The following is a 21,439-nucleotide window of genomic DNA, read 5'->3' as shown; positions in this document are numbered from 1 at the left end:
ATGTACTCTGATTCTAATGCAATTTAAACTAGAAACCAGTAACAAAAAGAGAAGTAGAAACTCCTCACGTGTCTGGAAATTAAAACACACTTTTCTGATGTGCCCATTGGTCAGGAAAAAAGATCAGAATGGAAATGAGAAAGTAATTCAAATTAAATGATTGTGAAATTACTAAACACAAAACTTAAAACAAAAATTTTGTACGTTGAAAATACTGGCTGGCAGGGCACAGTGGCTCAGGCCTGTAATCTCAGCACTTTGGGAGGCCGAGGCAGGAGGATTGCTTGAGCCCAGGACTTCAAAGCCAGCCTGGGCAACATGGTGAAACCGCATCTCTACAAAAAATGCAAAATTAGCTGGGTGTGATAGTGCACGCCTGTAGTCCCAGCTACTTGGGGGGCTTAGGTGGGAGGATGGCTTGAGCCCAAGAGGTCGAAGTTGCAGCGAGCCATGTTTGTGCCACTGCACTCCGGCTTGAGTGACAAAGCGAGATCCTGTCTCAAAAAATGATAAAATTAAATATTTAAAAATATTAAAATTGATAAAAACTGATTTACTATTGACACAAAACAGATAATTTTTTGCCTTTAAAACAGACAATATTGGGCTGGGTGCAGTGGCTCATGCCTGTAATCCCAGCACTTTGGGAGACTGAGGCGGGCAGATCACCTGAGGTCAGGAGTTCAAAACCAGCAGGGCTAACATGGCGAAACCCCATTTCTACTAAATATACAAAAATTAGCCAGGCATGGTGGTGGGCACCTGTAATCCCAGCTACTCCGGAGGCTGAGGCAGGAGAGTCACTTGAACCTGGGATGTGGAGGTTGCAGTGAGCTGAGATTGTGCCACTGCACTCCAGCCTGGGCAATAGAGCAAGACTCCATCTCAAAACAAAGCAAAACAAAACAAAAGCAATATTGAAGTAAAAAAGCACATCACCACAGATCCTGCAGACGTGAAACAGGTTAAATGAGTTCACAATAAACAACTTGGTAGTAATAGCTCTGAATTTGTAGATGAAATGGACAAATTTCCAAAAAAAATATGGCTTACCAATATTGACACAAAAAATATAAACTTTAAATACTCCTATACTAATACACAACTTGAATAATTCATAGGTGAAAACTTTTCTGCAAACACTGCAGGCAGGGCACGGTTCACTCCTGTCATCCCAGCACTTTCAGAGGCCGATGTGGGAGGATGGCTTGATTCCTGGAGTTCGTGACCAGCCTGAACAACATAGAGAGACCTCCTCTCTACAAAAAAGGTTTAAAATCATGTAGTCACAGCTACTCCGGAGGCTGAAGTGTGAGAATCGCTTGAGTTCAGGGGTTCAAGCTGCAGTGAGCTCTGATCCAGCCATTGCACTCCCTCCAGCCTGGCTGACAATGAGATAATGTCTTAAAAACAAAAACAAAGAAATAACCCACTCTAGGTCTATATAACTTGGCCTGTAAACTCTAGCAAACATTTAAAGAAATGATGCCAATCTCATATAAATTCTTGTGGAAAATAGAAAAGGGAAAATACTTCCCAACTTGTTTTTGAGGCCACTGTTACTCTAATATCAAATGCTGACAAGAACATTAAAGAAAAGGAAAATTAACCAATCCCATTCATACATATGGATGCAAAACAAAATATCAGTAAATAGATCCAACTTTTTTTTTCTTTTTTTTGACAGAGCCTTGCTCTATCACCCAGGCTGCACTGCAGTAGCATAATCTCAGTTCAGTGCAACCTCCGCCTCCTGGGTTTAAGCAATTCTCCTGCCTCAGCCTCCCGTGTAGCTGGGACTACAGGCACTGGCCACCATGCCCAGCCTTTTTTTTTTTTTTTTTTTTTTTTTTTTTTTGTATTTTTAGTAAAGATGGGGTCTCGCCATGTTGGCCAGGCTGGTCTCGAACTCCTGGACTTAAGTGATCCACCTGCCTCAGCCTCCCAAAATACTGGGGATTACAGGTGTGAACCACTGTGCCTGGCCAAGATACAACTTTTTTTTTTCTATTTTTTCTTCTTCTTCTTTTTTTTTCTTTTTAGATGGAGTCTCACTCTGTCTCCCAGGCTGGAGTGCAATGACGTGATCTCGGCTCACTGCAACCTCCGCCTCCCAGGTTCAAGAGATTCTTCTGCCCCAGCCTCCCGAGGAGCTGGGACCACAGGCGTGTGCCACCACTGCCAGCTAACTTTTGTATTTTTAGTAGAGGCGGGGTTTCACCATGTTGGCCAGGTTGTTCTCAAATTCCTGACCTCAGGTGATCCACCTGCCTCAGCCTCCCAAAGTGCTGGGATTACAGGCATGAGCCATCGCACCCGGCATTTTTTTTTTTTTTTTTTTTTGTAGCAACAAGATCTCACTATGTTACTCAGGCTTGTTTTGACCTTCTGGGCTCAAGTGATCCACCTGACTCAGCCTTCCAAAGTGCTGGGATTACAGGCATGAGCCACTGCAGCCGGCCCCGATCCAATATTTTATATTTATTTATTTTTTGAGACAGAGTCTCCATCTGTTGCACAGGCTGGAGTGCAGTGGCTCTATCTTGGCTCACTGCAACCTTTGCCTGTCGGGTTCAAGCAATTATCCTGCCTCAGACTCCTGAGTAGTTGGGATTACAGGCACGCGCCACCTCGTCCTGCTAATTTTGTGTTTTTAGTAGAGATGGGGTTTCACCATGTTTGCCAGGCTGGTCTCGAACTTCTGACCTCGAGATCCGCCCGCCTTGGCCTCCCAAAGTGCTGGGATTACAGGTGTGAGCCACCACACCCCCAGATCCAATATTTTAAAAAGATAATCAACATAAATGAATTTAGGTTTTTTGTTTGTTTGTTTGAGATGAAATCTTGCTCTGTCACCAGGCTGGAGTGCTGTGGCGCGATCTTGGCTCACTGCAACCTCCGACTCCCTGGTTCAAGGGATTCTCCTGCCTCAGCCTCTCAAATAGCTGGGATTACAGGCATGTGCCACCACGCCCAGATAATTTTTGTATTTTTAGTAGAGACAGGGTTTTCACCACGTTGGCCAGGATGGTCTCGAACTCCTGACCTTGTGATCCGCCTGCCACGGCCTCCCAAAGTGCTAGTATTACAGGTGTGAGCCACCGCGCCCGGCCGAGTTTAGGTTTATTTTAGGAATGCAAGATAGTATTACATGAAAATCTAACGATGTAATTTATTCATTAGCACAACAAAGGAAGGATAAAATAATGTAATTATCTTGGTTTGGAGAAAGCTGTAAAAAACATTCAAATCTATTCATGATCAAAACTCTTAGCAAATCAGGACAGAGAACTTCCTTAAACTGTCAGAGTATCTATTGAAACTTTTCAGCCCACATCATACTTAGAGAAGTGAAATAGTAGCCGGGCACACTGGCTCACGCCTGTAATCCCAATATTTTGGGAGGCTGAGGTGGGCAGATCGCTTGAGCTCAGGAGACCAGCCTGGGAAAGATGGTGAAACCCCTTCTGTACAAAAAATACAAAAATTAGCCGGGTGCGGTGGCCTATGCCTGTAATTGCAGCTACTTGGGAGGCTGAGGTGGGAGGATCGTTTCAGCCCAAGAGGTTGAAGCTGCAGTGAGCCGGGAGATTGCACCACTGCACTCCAGCCAGGGCAAAGAGAGCGAGACAGTCTCAAAATAAATAAATAAAACTAAATATAATACTTGTGAAAATACAAAGAGCTCAGAAGAGATAAGAGCATCTAACCTTTTTTTTTGAAAAAATTTCAAACCTACAAGAATGCTGAGAGAGTACTGCAAAAGAACACCTATAATCTTCACCTAGATTCAATTAACATTTTGTCACTTTTTAAAATTTTGAGACAGGGTCTCCCTCTGTCTCTGGCTGGAGTGCAGTGGTCCAATTCCTGGGCTGAAGCGATCCTCCCACCCTAGCCTCTGGTTAGGACTACAGATGTGGGCTGCCTAGCTAATTTTTTGAAAAATTCTTTTATAGAGAGGGTGGGGGGAGGGGGAGTCTCACTACATTGTCCAGTCTAGCCTCAAATTCTCGAATTTCTGGACTCAAGCGATCCTCCTGCCTCAGCCTCACCAAAACGTGGGAATACAGGCGTGAGCCTCTGCGCCCAACCAATATTTGCCTTATCTTTTTTTTTTTTTTTTTTTGAGATGGAGTCTGGCTCTCCCTAGGTTGGAGTGCAGTGGTGCGATCTCGGCTCACTGCAAGCTCCACCTCCCGGGTTCACGCCATTCTCCTGCCTCAGCCTCCCAAGTAGCTGGGACTACAGGACCCATCACCATGCCCCGTCACCCGTCACCATGCCCGGCTAATTGTTTGTATTTTTAGTAGAGATGGGGTTTCACCGTGTTAGCCAGGATGGTCTCGATCTCCTGACCTCGTGATCCGCCCGCCTCGGCCTCCCAAAGTGCTGGGATTACAGGCGTGAACCACCGCGCCCGGCTTTTTTTTTTGAGAGGTTTGCTCTTGTTGCCCAGGCTGGAGTGCAGTGGCGCGATCTCGGCTCACTGCAACTTCCAACTCCCAGGTTCAAACCATTCCCTGACTCAGCTTCTTGAGTAGCTGGGAGTACAAGCGCCCGCCACCACGCCCAGCTACATGTTTTGTATTTTTAGTAGAGACCAGGGTTTCATCATGTTGGCCAGGCTGGTCTCAACCTCCTGGCCTCAGTTGATCCTCCTGCCTCGGCCTCCCAAAGTGCTGGGATTACAGGCGTAAGCCACCGCACCTGGCCCTTGCCTTCTTTCTAAATACACACAAGAATGTTAATCATAGAACCTAATAGCCCAAAAATTGGAAACAATCCCAAAAGCTATTATCAGCAGAATATATTCTTTTTTTGTTGTTGAGACAGAGTCTCGCTGTCGCCTAGGCTGGAGTGCAGTGGCGTGATCTCGGCTCACTGCAAGCTCCGCCTCCCGGGTTCACGCCATTCGCCTGCCTCAGCCTCCCGAGTAGCTGGGACTACAGGCGCCCGCCACCACGCCCAGCTAATTTTTTTTTGTATTTTTAGTAGAGGCGGGGGGTCTCACCGTGTTAGCCAGGATGGTCTCGATCTCCTGACCTCGTGATCTGCCCGCCTCAGCCTCCCAAAGTGCTGGGACTACAGGCGTCAGCCACCGCGCCCAGCCTATTCTTTCTTTAAAATAGATCAGTGGTGGTGTATTCATACAATGGACTATTCCGCAGCGATGAAAATGAATTATAGATATATGCAAAAATATGAATTACATAAACCAAACTGAGCAAAAGACGCCAACAGATACATACTCTATTTACATAAGGTGTTAGATACACAGAGATAGATAAATACACGTAAATGATAGAGATACGATAGCTAGGCCAGTCCACAGGGTATTAGTCGTGGTCCGCGTGACTTCTGAAGAGATGAAGGGGCATGGGAGGCTTTAGGGGAGCTTCCGCTTTTCTGGCAAGGTTTTATTTTTGCCCGGGGAGCTATCAGCCAGCGGAGAGATCTGTGAGAAGAGATAAGACCTTAGGCAAAGTACGAGGCAGAGCCTTCCGCGGCCCGCGCCCTGACGCCCCCAAGTCAGCGCTGGAGACGGCGCCCAACCCGCTCCAACGTGGAGCAGGAGCAATGGCGTGGCCCGTGGAGCCCCGCCCCTCGCAGGCAACCACAGAGAAGCCGAACTGGGCCACGTCTAGGAAGAGGCAGGAAAGGATCGGCGCATCGTTTCTCCAATGGGAAAGGATGTGTTTGCGGACCAATAGGTCGCCGAGAATAACACCCGCCCACGCGCCTGCCAAGCCAATCGGCTAGGAGCAGCGAGCGGCGGGGCTGGGGCGCTGCGGCCCCGTGGAGCCTCGCAGTATGGCGGGCGGGGCCCGGGAGGTGCTCACACTGCAGTTGGGACATTTTGCCGGTTTTGTGGGCGCGCACTGGTGGAACCAGCAGGTGAGGTCAGCCGGCAGCTGCCCCCGAGAAGCCCTTCGGGATCTACACTCCCGACGTTCAGCCGGCCCGCCTGGTCCTCTCTGCTTCCCCAGGATGCTGCGCTGGGCCAAGCGACCGATTCCAAGGAGCCCCTGGGAGAGCTGTGCCCCGACGTCCTGTATCGTACGGGCCGAACGCTGCACGGCCAGGAGACCTACACGCCGCGACTCATCCTCATGGATCTGAAGGGTGAGGTGGTGGCAGAGTCAGCCGATGCCCCGTGTTTCCCTTCCGCGTGCCTAGTCCTTGCACTGCCGTTATCTTCAAGACCCTCCCACCTTACCGAGCTCCAGGATCGGAAATGAGGAGCTGAGCACAACATGCCAACACTCGAGGGGCCCACGACAGTTGCTCAAGAGCCATCTCGGGAATAGGCTGCTAGGCCCTGGAGAGTGAGGACTTGAACTACAGCACTCCTGTCGGACCCCTGGATGTGGTTTCCCCGCCCCCCCCTCCCCCCCGTCCCACAGCTAATGACTAAGCTGGAAACGGAAAGATGTAATCTAGATTCTCCTAGGCCAGGGTTTTCCCCCCCAACTAGTGTATATCCCAGAAAGCTTGGAAGATCCAAGTGCTGGAGAGCTGGTGACAGCAGGTTGTCAGGTGATCAGAGGAAGGTTAGCTAGAGGGGGAGGGTGCCCAGGCTTTGACCTAACATTGTCTTTGTTATTTCTGTACAGGTAGTTTGAGCTCCCTAAAAGAGGAAGGTGGACTCTACAGGGACAAACAGTTGGATGCTGCAATAGCATGGTGTGTAATTGATGTATGGATAAGGGTGGGGATCGTGTGTGTACGCAGAACGCTGGATAACTCTGATCAGAGTGCAGTTTCTTTGATCAATCTCCAATCTCTTTCAGGCAGGGGAAGCTCACCACACACAAAGAGGAACTCTATCCCAAGAACCCTTATCTCCAGGACTTTCTGAGTGCAGAGGTGAGGGCCTCTGTCCTGAACTTTTTAACCCAGTGCTACAACCCGAGGGTCTCCATAGGGGCAGGTAAAAGGGGATTTTAATCATTTTAAATGTCTTAGAATGATATTTTGGGAAAAAGCACTCCTTTTCCTAAGGACTGCGACTCGGTGAACAGAAAGGAGGCTATGCGGTGTGGCCAGCCAACTCAAGGAGGATGAAACAACCTTTGCCTCTAAACTGCCTGGAACTAAATGTAGATTTTTCTCACCCCTCCCAGGGAGTGCTGAGTAGTGATGGTGTTTGGAGGGTCAAATCCATTCCCAATGGCAAAGGTGAGACTTCTCCAGATACTGATGGATGGGGGTTTGGGTAGAGCAGAAACGTGGAGAAAGGTACATTTCTTCTGCTTGTCTTCAGGTTCCCCACCACTCACCACTGCTACAACTCCAAAACCACTTATCCCTACAGAGGCCAGCATCAGGGTCTGGTCAGACTTCCTCAGAGTCCATCTCCATCCCCGGAGCATCTGTATGATTCAGAAGTACAACCACGATGGGTATGGGGACCCCAGAGGCTTTGAGGCAAGAAACGTGGGTCCCCACCAATGCAGGATGAGGCTCTTGAGGCCATCTTCCCTGCCCTTCCCCAGGACAAGAGGCTGAGGAGTTGAGGGAAGAGATGTAAGTCTTGGATCGTGTTTACTTGTGGCAGGGAAGCAGGTCGGCTGGAGGCTTTTGGCCAAGGGGAAAGTGTCCTAAAGGAACCCAAGTACCAGGAAGAGCTGGAGGACAGGCTGCACTTCTACGTGGAGGAATGTGACTACTTGCAGGTAGCGGCGTGGCAATGTGCACTCCAGGGTGGAAGCTCTTCTCATCCTGCTAACTATCTTTCATCACTCACCTCTGCCCAGGGCTTCCAGATCCTGTGTGACCTGCACGATGGCTTCTCTGGGGTAGGCGCAAAGGCGGCAGAGCTGCTACAAGATGAATATTCAGGGCGGGGAATAATAACGTGGGGCCTGCTACCTGGTCCCTACCATCGTGGGGTGAGTGGAACTTAGAGAAGTAAACAGTCACATGGTGGGGAGGGACAAATGAGAATCCCAGTGGGAGAGTTGCTTAATGCAAACTACTCTTTCTTCACCAGGAGGCCCAGAGAAACATCTATCGTCTATTAAACACAGCTTTTGGTCTCGTGCACCTGACTGCTCACAGCTCTCTCGTCTGCCCCTTGTCCCTGGGTGGGAGCCTGGGCCTACGACCTGAGCCACCTGTCAACTTCCCTTACCTGCATTATGATGTAAGTCTCGGTGCTCTTGTTCTGACTGCAGCAGGCTATAGGGCCTCCTCATACTCCCAGTCAGCCGCTGTCTTGTTACTGGCTCTGTTCCTGAGGCCCGAGCTTGAACTCAGCTGTGATGTGGCCTCTCAGATCACACTGTCCTATGCTTGTCCAGCCCGGGGTCAAACATACCCCTGCTTCATCCCCTGGGTCTCTCTGGTGTTAATATTCTGCCTCCACACATTATTCTCCAGGCCCAAGGCCAAGTGCCCCTCTTGGTGTCTTCTTACAGGCCACTCTGCCCTTCCACTGCAGTGCCATCCTGGCTACAGCCCTGGACACAGTCACTGTTCCTTATCGCCTGTGTTCTTCTCCAGTTTCCATGGTTCATCTGGCTGACATGCTGAGCTTCTGTGGGAAAAAGGTATGAAGCTTTGTGAGGGGTTGGGTCAGTGCTGAGAAAATGTCCTATAACGTGTTCTCTTCCTTCTCTTTAGGTGGTGACAGCAGGAGCAATCATCCCTTTCCCCTTGGCTCCAGGCCAGTCCCTTCCTGATTCCCTGATGCAGTTTGGAGGAGCCACCCCATGGACCCCACTGTCTGCATGTGGGGAGCCTTCTGGAACACGTTGCTTTGCCCAGTCAGTGGTGCTGAGGGGTATAGACAGAGCATGCCACACAAGGTGAGAGCTGTTGGTCCTTAGGAGTCCTTGTCAGATTTTTGTGTCATATCCTTTTCCCCCTAATTTCTCTGGGGCATTCTAATGATATTTTTCCCTCCCCACCCCTTAAGAAAGAAAACAAAAAAAGGGCTCTGAATATCTTGATCCAGCTGATGGCCTGAGAACATAAGAATTCTTAGTTTCTTATTCATGCTGCCACAGACTAATGGTGGTTTTGGCTTTGTTCTGGCAGCCAGCTCACCCCAGGGACACCTCCACCCTCCGCCCTTCATGCATGTACCACTGGGGAAGAAGTCTTGGCTCAGTATTTACAACAGCAGCAGCCTGGAGTCATGAGGTCAGTGTAACGGTTGCTCCTGCCCTTCTTGCCAACCGCAACCCTCCCTTGACTTCTTACGCACTTAATGGCTGTTCTCTGCCCCCACAGTTCTTCCCGTCTGCTGCTGACTCCCTGCAGGGTGGCTCCTCCTTACCCCCACCTCTTCTCAAGCTGCGGTCCACCGGGTATGGTTCTGGATGGTTTCCCCAAGGGAGCAGGTATGTAGGAGGTGAAGAAAACTGAGATTTCAAGTATGGGAGAGTTTTTACTATCTCCATTCCTGGATTAAAAGTGCTGAAAAAGTCCACAGTTAAACATTCCTTTATTCACCCTATGGCTCCCAAGAAAAGCATTCCTTCTCTGGAGTACTGGTGTACTAAGGGGACAATACACCAAATTTGTTGAGTTTACAATCAAGTCTACTAAGGTTGGACTTCCTTATCAGTTTGGCAGAGTCCCGGGGCAGAATAATCATCCATCTACAGGTCTCTGTTTCCTCTCCCTCCACAGCAGTGGAGAGCATCCCAGTGTTTGGGGCACTGTGTTCCTCTTCGTCCCTGCACCAGACCCTGGAAGCCTTGGCCAGAGACCTCACCAAACTCGACTTGCGGCGCTGGGCCAGCTTCATGGATGCTGGAGTGGAGCACGATGACGTAGCAGAGCTGCTGCAGGAGCTACAAAGCCTGGCCCAGTGCTACCAGGATGGTGACAGCCTCGTGGACTAAAGTTCCCAGTGTGGGAGAAAGGAGCTAGTTTGCCATAAAAACAGCTGGATGCAGGAGCCCAGTGTCTTTGTGCAGAGGAGCTCAATGTCGCGGGACTAGCTACACCAACATATGCACTTTGTACATTTAGAAACACTGCGATTAGACCACAGAACAATAAATATGTGCCATCAGACCAAAAGAAAAAAGTAGAGAAAGGAGCTGAACTCCACTCTTGATGCTATTTACAGAGATCTGTAAAGTCTTCATAAAAGACCTTGAATGATGCCTAGGATGGCAGAGCCCCTGGGTCCTACTCCATCCTCCAGCCTTTGTCCTTTTCCTCGGCTCCTGCTCTCCAAGTCTGTAAACTGGGCGCAAGGACTGTACAAGCAGAGTACAACTACCCGCCTCCCCAGTGCCAGGGCGCCTGTTGGGTTTGGTCCTATGTAGATGATTCCCAGAGTCTCATTCACCCAGCTCCTCTTCAGACAGAAGGTCCCCATGGTCAGACAGCTGGTCTGCATTGCTGGTACTGGTTGCATCATCCTCATCCTCAGAGCTGGCTTCACAGGCAGTGTGGAAGAGCTGCATGAGTTCTCAAAAACAGTGGGAAACCTAAGAAAGGAGGAGGGCTGTATTCACTGATCCTTAGTAACATGTTAACATTTATGAAGCATTATATGTTGATTTGCAAAATCTTTTATTTATTCCACACAGCAAGGTTGGGAGAGCTATGTCGTTATAGATAAGGAAACTCAAGAGGCTAAATGTTTTGTCCAAAGTCACACGCCTCCTAAAAACAAAACTAGAATGGCCGGGCACGGTGGCTCACACCTATAATCCCAGCACTTTGGGAGGCTGAGGCAGGCAGATCACTTGAGGTCAGGAGGTCGAGACCAGCCTGGCCAACACGGTGAAGCCCTGTCTCTACTAAAAATACAAAAATTGGCCGGGTGGTGGGCGCCTGTAATCCCAGCCACTTGAGAGGCTGAGGCAGGAGAATTGCTTGAACCCGAGAGGCGGAGGTTGCAGTGAGCCAAGATCATGCCACTGCACTCCAGCCTGGGCGACAGAGCAAGACTCTGGCTCAAAAAAAAAAAAAGTTAGAATGGAAACTGGGGATTCCACCTAAAAATGCAGTGTCCTTTCTCTTCTAGAACCACTACCACCCTGATGAGTCAAGCCTTTCCTTGGATCAAACCTTTACAAAAACCACTTATTATCTTGGATGTGAAAACTCCTTCTTTGGCCTTTCTGTCTCTTAGTTGGCCACATCGTCCTCTTTTTGCTGGGTCTTCTCCACCCCCACTCCCACGTCAGCAGGGGTCTTATTTCCCAGCTGTTGGGAGATGATGCCGAAGGTCTGTGGCTGTGCCCCTTGCTCCTGGCACATGGTGAGGATCACACGGTCAGCTTCCCTGTAACCCAGGTATCATGATTAATCCTAGGGAGCCACATGGATGTGGTCTGTGCTCCTTTCCAAACACACGTCATCCACCCTTACCTACCTTGTCCACAGGACAACCTTTTCCCCAGTGGAGCTGACCTTGCTGTTGTTGGCACACACTGTAGCTTCTGTGGCCTTTGGCTGCTGCTCCCCCTCTGGACCCTTGCCCTGTGTTCCACTGTCTTTAGCCAAACCCCCTCTAGGGGCTTTGGGAGAGGTCTCTGAGGTGTCAATTCCTGATGGAGATTCACGGACAGGGCACGTCCTGTCTCTTGTCTTCACCCTAGCTCTGCTTGAGGGCAGTCATCTGTCTTGAGTGTCTGGTTTCTCGGACACGTGTCTTTTCCCTGCATCTCTGGTCTTTGAGGAAACAGGACTCAGGAAGGAAGCAGGGGGTTCCACGGTACCAGTCAATTTCTCAGTTTCTGATGCATCCCAGACCAGCATCAACGCCTCTGACTCACTCACTGCCTTTTGGCCCTCACTCTCTTTCTGAAGTCTGAGGGATGCCTTGGGGCAGGAGAGAACTTCAGGCCCAACCTGGTTTCTCTTAACAGTGTACAGTACAGCTCCAGTTTTGGGGGGAAATTGAGGAGTCTCTGGTGAATGAGGTGGTGGGCCATCCAGGAGGAGCCGTTCTGTAAGAGTCACTTCTCGAGGGGATGGCAAAGTGCCCCCCACTGCCCATCCTGCTTAGGAGGAAAATAAGGATCTCAGGGTACTGTCAGGATCAAGATGCACCTAAGCACGAGAAATTACCTGTGGCCAGGTACTGTGCAAAAATTCTAATAAAAAAGAGGGGTGGGCATGGTGGTTCACACCTACAATGTCCACACTTTGGGAAGCCAAAGTGGTGGAACTGCTGGGAGTTTGAGACTAGCCTGGGCAATATGGTGAGACTCCATCTCTACAAGAAAATATAAATAATAAAAAAGTTGTGTGGAGGTGGGGGGCATAATGTCATTTATACAAAGATATAAAGTCCTACTGCCAAAGCTGAGAATGGCCCAGTCTTTAGGATGTAGATGACAGTAGATTTAGAGATAGGGAGAAGAGTTTTAGGAATAGAAACACAAGACAATGTTGAATCGTGTGAAATTTGTAGCTTTTTTTTTTTTTTTTTTTTTTGAGACAGATTTTTGGTCTTGTTGCCCAGGCTGGAATACAGTGGCATGATCTCAGGTCATGGCAACCTCTGCCTCCGGGGTTCAAGGGATTCTCCTACCTCAGCCTCCCAAGTATGTGGGATTATAGGTGCTCACCACCAGGCCCAGCTAATTTTTTTTTGTATTTGTAATAGAGACGGGGTTTAACCATGTTGGCCAGGCTGGTCTTGAACTCCTGACCTCAGGTGATCCACCTGCCTTGGCCTCCCAAAGGGTTGGGATTACAGGCGTGAGCCACCGTGCCCAGCCACGCACTCAATTCTGCAAGAGGAGTGAGGCCATGGCATAGAAAAAGCCTGAACAGGAGAAGGGCTTCTTATGGGTCCATCAGTGAAAGAGGTGGTATATCCATCCCTGAAAAGGCTGTTATGTATCCAGGCTCATGGAGGTTCCTGTCTGGAGTATAGGAGAACGAGACTGAAAAACAGAAGGGCTAGGTTGGCAGATCACTCACCTGAAATAAGCATCTCTCTCTTTCTGGTGATCCTGACAGTCCTGTTCTGGGTGGCCTCATGGGGCTCCTTGCTCTTGTAGGATTTGCTGTCACAGACCTGCAGGGATGGTCTTCTGGGTCAAAGGTGTCTTGACCGCCTATGCCTTTGGGGCCCACCAAAGGAAGAAGCCCTGCCTCATGCTCACCAAGTCAACCCACATGCATATCTGCTCCAACAATTTTGTTTTTTTAAGAGAAAGGGTTTCAATTGGGTGCAGTGGTACATGCCTGTAAACCCAGGTACTTGGGAGGCTGAGGTGTGAGGATCACTTGAGCCCAAGGGTTCAAGATCAGCCTGGGCAACTTAGTGAGACCCTGTCTCAAAAACAAACGAACAAAAAAAAAAGAGGCCAGGTGTGGTGGCTCACACCTGTAATCCCAGTACTTTGGAGGCTGAGGGCAGGGATCACTTCAGGTCAGGAGTTCCAGATTAGCCTAGTGAACATGGTGAAACCCCATCTCTACTAAAAATACAAAAATTAGCGGAATGTTGTGGTGGGGGCCTGTAGTCTCAGCTACTTGGGAAGCTGAGGCACGAGAATTGCTTGAACCCAGGAGGCAGAGGTTACAGTGAGCTGAGATTGTGCCACTACCCTCCAGACTGGATGAAAGTGAGACTCCATCTCAAAAAAAAAAGAGAGAGACAAGGTCTCACAGAAAACACAAATTACCTTGCCCAGGTTGGACTGCAGTGCCTGTTTACACAGGCATGACCATAGTGGTATCCTATAGCCTCAGACTCCTGGGCTCAAGTAGTGATCTTCTGGTGTGAGCCTCCTGAGTGCCCCTTTGCCCAGCTACTGCTCCAAAGATTTTATTTTGTTTTATTTATTTATGTATTTATTTATATATTTATTTTTTGAGCTGGAGTTTCGCTCATGTTGCCCAGGCTGGAGTGCAACGGTGCGATCTCCACTCACCGAAACCTCTGCCTTCCAGGTTCAAGCGGTTCTCCTGCCTCAGCCTCCTGAGTAGCTGGGATTACAGGCATGCACCACCACGCCCGTCTAATTTTGTATTTTTAGTAGAGACAGGGTTTCTCCATGTTGTTCAGGCTGGTCTCCAACTCCCAACCTCAGGTGATCTGCCTGTCTCGGCTCCCAAATTGTTCAGATTACAGGTGTGAGCCACCACGTCCGGCCAGGGGAAGGGTATTAATACTGGATTTGATTCCTAATGATTCCACTCTCCACTCCACCCTACTGATCTCCAGCTAGGGCACTATTCCAAGCAGAGCAAGGAGGTAAGGCCCCTCCCAGGTCCCAGAACCTCCTTCGCTGAACATCCCTTCCAGGACATCCATGGCATTCCTGAGCCTGTGAAGATCAGACAGGCTCCGGTTTCAGGTAGCAATCCCTCCCTATCCCAGTGCTTTATGCTTCGGGTGAGCCTAAAAAGTCTATGCTTTTTTTCATCTCCTCCAGGAAGCCCATGAGACTCCAGAGGCAAAAAGGTATGGAGTAGGTTGGGGAAAGAGACAAGGGAAAGGCCTAAGGCCTGGAAGACAAGAGGAAGAAAGCAGGACAGGAAAGAATACCTTGGTGATCTCCTGGGGAAGGCAGTCTGCACAGCCTTGGAGGACCTTGATAATCTTCTCGTGGTGTGAGGGGTTCTCTGCAAAGCAAATCTCCAGCTGCCGAAGGAACTTGTGGCTCTTCTCAAAAGCCTGCTGCTCCTCAAACTACCAGAGTGGAAAGTGGGCAAAAGAGGAGTCATGATACAGCTAGAGCAGGACTTGAGGGTTCTAAGGATAAGAACTAGTGGACTAGGACACAAGAGATGACAAAACCCTGGTTTAAAATTCTAGTTTACAACTATTGAGATCTAATTTAAAACCCTAACCTCCATCTCCCTTGGGCCACTGGTGGGTAGCAACCCAAAGCAATTAAGATGTGAGCAACAGCTTCAAGAGATGTATATATTTCATGTTGGTTGCTGTATTATGGATGTGAAATGAGACACTCAAACTCATGTAATACTTTAGAGCTTCCATTATGAAGAATTTTCAGGCCTTGCAAGGTGGCTCATGCCTGTAATCCCACCATTTGGGAGGCCAAGGCAGGAGGATCGTTTAAGGCCAGGAGTTTGGCCGGGTGCAGTGGCTCATGCCTGTAATCCCAGCACTTTGAGAGGCCAAGGTGAGTGGATCATGAGGTCAGCAGTTCGAGACCAGCCTGGCCAAGATGGTGAAACCCCGTCTCTACTAAAAAATACAAAAAAAATTAGCTGGGCGCGGTGGCAGTCGCCTGTAATCGCAGCTACTCAGAAGGCTGGGGCAGGAGAATCACTTGAACCCGGGAGGTGGAGGTTGCAGTGAGCTGAGATCGCACCACTGCACTCTAGCCTGGGTGACAGAGCAAGACTCCATCTCAAAAAAAAAAAAAAAAAAAAAAGCCAGGAGTTCAAGACCAGCCTGGGCAACATAGGAAGACTCGATCTCTACAAAAAAACTTAAAAATTTGGCAGATGTTGTGGTGTGCACCTGTAGCCCCAGCTATTTGGGAGGCTGAGTCAGGAGGATCCCTGGGGCCTGTGTTGCCCAGGCTGGTCTCAAACTCCTGGCTACAAGGGATTCTCCCACCTCAGCCTCCTGGAGTGCTGGGATTACAGGTGTGAGCCACTGTGCATGGCCAAGACACTGTCTCTTTTTTTTTTTGGGGGGGGGTGTGGGGGGGACAAGGTCTTGCCCTTGTCACCCAGGCTGGAGTGTTAGTGGAGGAATCATGGCTCAGTGAAGCCTCAATCTCCCAGGCTCAAGCAGTCTTCCCACCTCAGCTTCCCAAGTAGCTGGGACCACAGGTGTGCACCACCACACTCAGCTAATCTTTTTATTTTTTGTAGAGGCGGGGTTTTGCTATGTTGTCCAGGCTGGCCTCGAAACCCTGAGCTCAAGCCATCCATTGGCCTTGGCCTCCCAAAATGCTGAGATTTCAGGTGTGAGCCAAAATACCCGGCTGACATTACCTCTTTATTTTTATTTTGTTATTTTTTATTTTATTTATTTTTTTTGAAGTGGAATCTCACTCTGTCGCCCAGGCTGGGGTGCAGTGGCACGATGTTGGCTCACTGCAACCTTTGCCTCTAGGGTTCAAGCGATTCTCCTGCCTCAGCCGCCCTAATAGCTGGGATTACAGGCACATGCTACCATGCCCGGCTAACTTTTGTATTTTTAGTAGAGACAGGGTTTCACCATGTTGGCCAAGCTGATCTCAAACTCCTGACCTCAGGTAATCCACCCACCTCGGCCTCCCAAAATGCTGGGATTACAGGCATGAGTCACCATGCCCGGCCTATTTTTTTATTTTTTATTTTGAGATGGAGCCTATCTCAGCTCACTGCAACCTCCGCCTCCTTGGTTCAAGTGATCCTCCTGCCTCAGCCCTGCTAGTAGCTGGGATTACAGGCACATGCCACCATACCTGGCTAATTTTTGAATTTTTATAGTAGAGATAGGGTTCCGCCATGCTGGCCAGGCTGGTCTCAAACTTCTGACCTCATGTTATCCACCCGCCTTGGCCTTCCAAAATGCTGGGATTACAGGCATGAGCCATTGCACCTGGCCTATTTTTTTTATTTTTTATTGTGGGATGGAGCTGATCTCGGCTCACTGCAACCTCTGCCTCCTGGGTTCAGGAATTCAATTCTGCCTCAGCCTCCCAAGTAGCTGGGATTACAGGCACCCACCACCATGCTGAGCTAATTAATTATCTCTTTTTTTTTTTTTCTGAGACAGAGTCTCGCTCTCTTGCCCAGCCTGGAGTGCAGTGGCACAATCTTGGCTCACTGCAACCTCCACTGGGTTCAAGTGATTCTTCTGCCTCAGCCTCCTGAGTAAATGGGATTACAGGCATGCGCCAACACACTCAGCTAATTTTGTATTTTTAGTAGAGATGGGGTTTCACCATGTTGGCCAAACTGGTCTTGAACTCCTGACCTCAAGTGATCCACCTGCCTCAGCCTCCCAAAGTCCTGGGATTACAGACGTGAGCCACCACACCCAGCCTTAATTATCTCTCTCTCTCTTTTTTTAATCCTGTTCACCTCTCTTTGGATGCTCTAGGGGCCCTCTGTAGCTGGAGCATTCAAAAGCCAGGGGTCAGGAAAGAGAATCTTGCAACTGAAATTTGATTTTGGGAAGCCTGTTGAATATGTTACAGGTTTTTTTGTTTTTTTGAGACGGAGTTTTGCTCTTGTTGCCCAGGCTGAAGTGCTGTGGCACAATCTCAGCTCACTGCACCCTCCGCCTCCCAGGCTCAATCTATTCTCCTGCCTCAGCCTCTTGAGTAGCTGGGATTACAGGCATGTGCCACCATGCCCAGCTAATTTTGTATTTTTAGCAGAGACGGGGTTTCCCCATGTTGGTCAGGCTGGTCTCAAACTCGCGACCTCAGGTGATCCACCTGCCTCAGCCTCCCAAAGTGCTGGGATTATAGGTGTGAGCCACCATGACTGGCCCTTACAGGTTTAAAACTCTTGATATTATGAAATAGAATTTCAGATTACCATAAGTCATTCGTTTTGCCAAAAGGATGACTCAAAAATTTGAAAAAGCAAAACGCTTTGATTAGCCTTTACTATTACATAAAAATCCTGTTCAAGAGAGAAAGCCAAATTTTACCCTTGCATAAGTCTGCTATTAATGTTAACCCCAATTTTAATGAAATCCTATAGACAATTCTATTTAATCTTTTTTTTTTTTTTTTTTTTTTTTTTTTGCAGTGGCAAGATTTATTAAAGTGAAAGTAAAGTTTCCACATGGTGGAAGGGGACCTGAAAGGGTTGCCATTTTTGGCTGGGGTGTCTTATGCTTATATCCCCTTATGATCCTTCCCCTTTTTCATTTTCTGTCCTATAGAATTAGCTTATTTTCTATCCGCTTGTGGGTAGGTGGGCGTGATTGGTTAAAAACATCAGGCTGTGGCTAGAGCTTAAACTCCCTATATGATTGGTTGAAGGTTCAATCCCTTAGTTTGCAGCTATGACTCATTTTGGCTTAGGGGAAAGTTCCCTTAGGGAAGTCCCTATTGACCCAGGAAGTCCAGCCAACTTAGCCACTTAGTCCCTCAGTCCCTCCTCTCAAAAGGAAAGCCCAAGTGCTGTTGGGAAGTTGGGCGACAATCATTCTAGCTACTTCCTGCTTAACTGGGGCGTAGAAGGGGCTCTGCAGTTGAGGCTTCCTCAGGAGGGGAGTCTTCAGTGTCATGGTGCAAGAACAGGTTGGTGGGTCGGTCTAGGGGTCCTCGATGGCAGGGGCTAGTGGTGGTCATTTGGGGCTCCATTTGTAGAATCATTTGCAGTTTCATGGATTCTATTCTGGAAGAGACAAATTTTACAAGGAAGTTAAAAATGCAGGGTCCAAAGATAAGCAACATCACAATAGCCACCAAGGGTCCCAAGAAGGGGAGAAGCCAGGGCATCCATTGGTTGACAATACTCCAAAGTCCTGTGTCTTGGAGCTCTTGTGCCTGGCACTGTATCTGGTCTCGAAGCTCCTTAACCTTTTTGGTGACAATTCTGTATTGATTAACAAAATAGTAACACTCTTCTAGAAAAAGACAGTTTCCATCTCTTTCAGCTTTAATAAATTTAATGCTTTCCAATTCTGGAGGGCTACTCCTGCTAAAGAGTTAAGCTAGCTTTGTAAGGTGACCAGTGAATCTGCAACTCGTTCCATGTCATCATTTAACTCTTGTGATAATTTGTAATACGTTGGAGTGATCAGACCCAACACCAGGCTGTGGGGGCTACGAAGTCCGGCAGAGTCAAAGGAATGAGACGAGACAAGTTAAGAGAGCAAAAAGTGGGACCAGGGGGCCAACGCTAGTATGGAGGCTATGAAGGCCCTGAGCTCTTGAAGCCCGCACTGTTTATTGGTGATCAAACAAAGAAGCAGGTGGTGAGGATGTGGGGGTTGAAAGAAAGCAGTGTATCAAGCGCGTGGTCTACAGCTGTGACAGTTTAGCATTTTCTTTGAAGCATATGGAACATGCTCTGCTACTTGAGATAATGGGGAACATGTTCTTCTAATTTAAGGTACAATCGATCTATGAGCCTGGGAGGGCCAGAAGCAAGGAGCCAGCAAGTCTAGACACATTCCAGAGGCCACAAGGGGTTTTATGCCCTGAGCCCTGGATTCCATTCAAGCCACGAGGGGTTTTATGCCCTCGGCTTAGAGTGTGGTGCAGCAGGGCAGCCTTCCACCCTTTGGCACAGAGCTTGGTGTTCCAAAGGCCACAAAGGGTTTTAGACCCTGGACCCTGGACATGTTCCAAGACTCTTTTACACTATGTCAGACATGCAAGCCCTGCCTCAGCTTTTTTCCCAACATTCAGCTTTTCCCCAACAGTAATAGAATTGGGTGAAGGTGGTAATGCCTCCAATGCCAGTTCCTAGTCCTCCTAGTATCCCAGCCCCAAAAATGAATGGCAGGACAGTCGAGGTATGCTGAGACGCTGGGTTTGACAGATCTTTAAAGGCAAATAAAAATTGCGAGTCAGGATGCAGAGGGATGCAGAAGAAAGTGTCCGTAAGATCTAGGACTGTAAACCATTCTGCTTCCTCTGGTATCTGGGAGAGTAGAGTATAAGGATTAGGTACAACTGGATTATTGGGAACAAGCCCCTCCAAATCTGGCCATAAACTGGCCCCAAAACTGGCCATAAACAAAATATCTGCAGCACTGTGACATGTTCATGATGGCAATAAAGCCCACACTGGAAGGTTATGGGTTTACTGGAATGAGGGCAAGGAATACCTGGCCCGCCCAGGGCGGAAAACCACTTAAAGGCATTCTTAAGCCACAAACAATAGCATGAGCGATCTGTGCCTTAAGGACATGCTCCTGCTGCAGTTAACTAGCCCAACCTATTCCTTTAATTCGGCCCATGGCTTCATTTCCCATAAGGGATACTTTTAGTTAATTTAATATCTATAGAAACAATGCTAATGACTGGCTTGCTGTTAATAAATACGTGGGTAAATCTCTGTTCAGGGCTCTCAGCTCTGAAGGCTGTGAGACCCCTGATTTCCCACTTCACACCTCTATATTTCTGTGGGTGTGTCTTTAATTCCTCTAGTGCCACTGGGTTAGGGTCTCCCTGACCGAGTTGGTCCTGGCACTGGATACAGGGGAACAACTGCCTCAATGATAATTCAGAGGTCTTTCACTAACCTCCACTGTCTGTTGGGTTTTTGTATGCCTAGAATAGGACTGTTGCCTGGGCTGTTGCATGGCTTTACTAATCTCTGTGCTTTTAGGTCTTTGACAATCTTTTGTAATCCTTGTTGGGCTTCTGGTCAGAGGGGGTACTGCTTTGATAAGGAAAGGAAGTAAGATCCTTTAATTTAACTTGAACTGGACAAGCATTTTTTGCTTGTCCATATTGCTCTTGCTCTTCCTCTGCCCAGACTTCAGGATTAACTCCCTCCTTGAGTAGGGCAGCAAACAGGTATTCCTTTTCTTATATTCAATTATATAATGGCCCCTGCTTTAGCTAATATGTTTCTCCCTAGTAAAGGAGTAGGGCTCTCAGGCATAACAAGAAAGGCATGTGAGAATAATAAGGTTCCCCAGTCACAACTTAGGGGGTGGGAGAAATACCTAGTGACTGAGTGTCCTAAGACGCCTTTGATGGTGAACGACCTGGAGGATAGTTGTCCGGGACAGAAGAGTAAAACTGACAAGGCCACGCCAGTGTCCAGGAGGAAGTTAGTTTCCTGGTCCTCACTGGTTAAGCTTACCTGGGGCTCTGTGATGGTGATGGCATGGGCTGGTGCCTGCCTTGGGCACCCTCAGTCTTGTTGTTGGACCATCTAGTTAGTGGCCTCTGGCCCAGAGGACCTTCACTGTCAGGGGCAGTGTGCATTCCAGGGATCTCCCTGGCACAAGGGACATGGACAAGGGGGCGGCTTATTGTTGTTTGGGCAGTCCTTTTTGAAGTGACCTTGTAAGCCACACTGATAACAAGCCCTGTTAGGCGGGTTGCCTGCCCAACCTTTCTTTTTTTCAGAGCCACTGAAGCTCGTCTGCCTGAGAGCCATGACTAAGGTGGTGGCCTTTTTCGTCTCGTCTGTCTCGTTCAGCCTGCTACTCCTGATCCCTATGATAAAACAATGAAGTTGCCAAATTCAATAGAGTTTCCAAATTTTGCTCGGGGCCCAGGGCAGACTTTTGAAGTTTTTTTCTAATGTCTGCAGCTGACTGAGTGATAAACTTATCCTTTAAAATTAGCTGGGCTTCAATAGAGTCAGGTGACAAAGAGGTATGCTTTCTCTTAATGCCTCCCTTAGCCTCTCTAAAAATGCCGTAGGGTTTTCTTCCTTTCCCTGCGTTACGGTGGACATCATTGAGTAATTCATTGGCTTTTTTCTGGTCTTTCTTAATCTCTCTAGTATACAAGTCAGTAAATGCCTGCGACTCCAGTCTCCATGCTCCGAATCGAGGTCCCAATGGGGATCCACACTGGGGATCCACACTGGGAACCTCCTGTTGGCC

General features: G+C 48.5%; 1 protein-coding gene, 1 long non-coding RNA gene and 1 pseudogene across 22 annotated transcripts in view; 1 reads left to right on the top strand and 2 right to left on the bottom strand.

Moving 5' to 3' along the window:
* The window catches only part of MSTO1 (misato 1, mitochondrial distribution and morphology regulator), a 54,599-nt gene extending 44,064 nt beyond the window's left edge, over positions 1-10,535 (top strand). For 2 of the 21 annotated variants that reach the window (XM_054547821.2, XM_054547812.2), the window contains exons 3-15: positions 5,991-6,126; positions 6,618-6,687; positions 6,795-6,870; positions 7,128-7,182; positions 7,268-7,406; positions 7,562-7,679; positions 7,761-7,895; positions 7,997-8,149; positions 8,424-8,555; positions 8,629-8,813; positions 9,046-9,150; positions 9,241-9,350; positions 9,643-10,535. In XM_054547821.2, coding sequence (XP_054403796.1) covers positions 5,991-6,126; positions 6,618-6,687; positions 6,795-6,870; positions 7,128-7,182; positions 7,268-7,406; positions 7,562-7,679; positions 7,761-7,895; positions 7,997-8,149; positions 8,424-8,555; positions 8,629-8,813; positions 9,046-9,150; positions 9,241-9,350; positions 9,643-9,857 — 1,629 coding nt within the window. In that variant the 3' untranslated portion in view covers positions 9,858-10,535. 21 annotated transcript variants of the gene reach the window in all.
* LOC129058496 (uncharacterized) lies at positions 5,225-6,119 on the bottom strand. The gene is made up of 2 exons (XR_008523629.1): positions 5,844-6,119; positions 5,225-5,458 (listed from the first exon to the last, which is right to left on the bottom strand). It is a non-coding gene; the product is annotated as an uncharacterized LOC129058496 (long non-coding RNA).
* Positions 10,536-11,100: 565 nt separating the features above from the next.
* LOC134761344 (GON-4-like protein) lies at positions 11,101-18,148 on the bottom strand (annotated as a pseudogene).
* Between the last annotated feature and the right edge of the window lie 3,291 nt (positions 18,149-21,439).

This window comes from Pongo abelii, chromosome 1 (assembly GCF_028885655.2).
Source record: "Pongo abelii isolate AG06213 chromosome 1, NHGRI_mPonAbe1-v2.0_pri, whole genome shotgun sequence".
NCBI lineage: Eukaryota > Metazoa > Chordata > Mammalia > Primates > Hominidae > Pongo > Pongo abelii.
The sequence above is the reverse complement of the archived record's forward strand: the minus strand, read 5'-3'. Positions and strand labels throughout refer to the sequence as shown.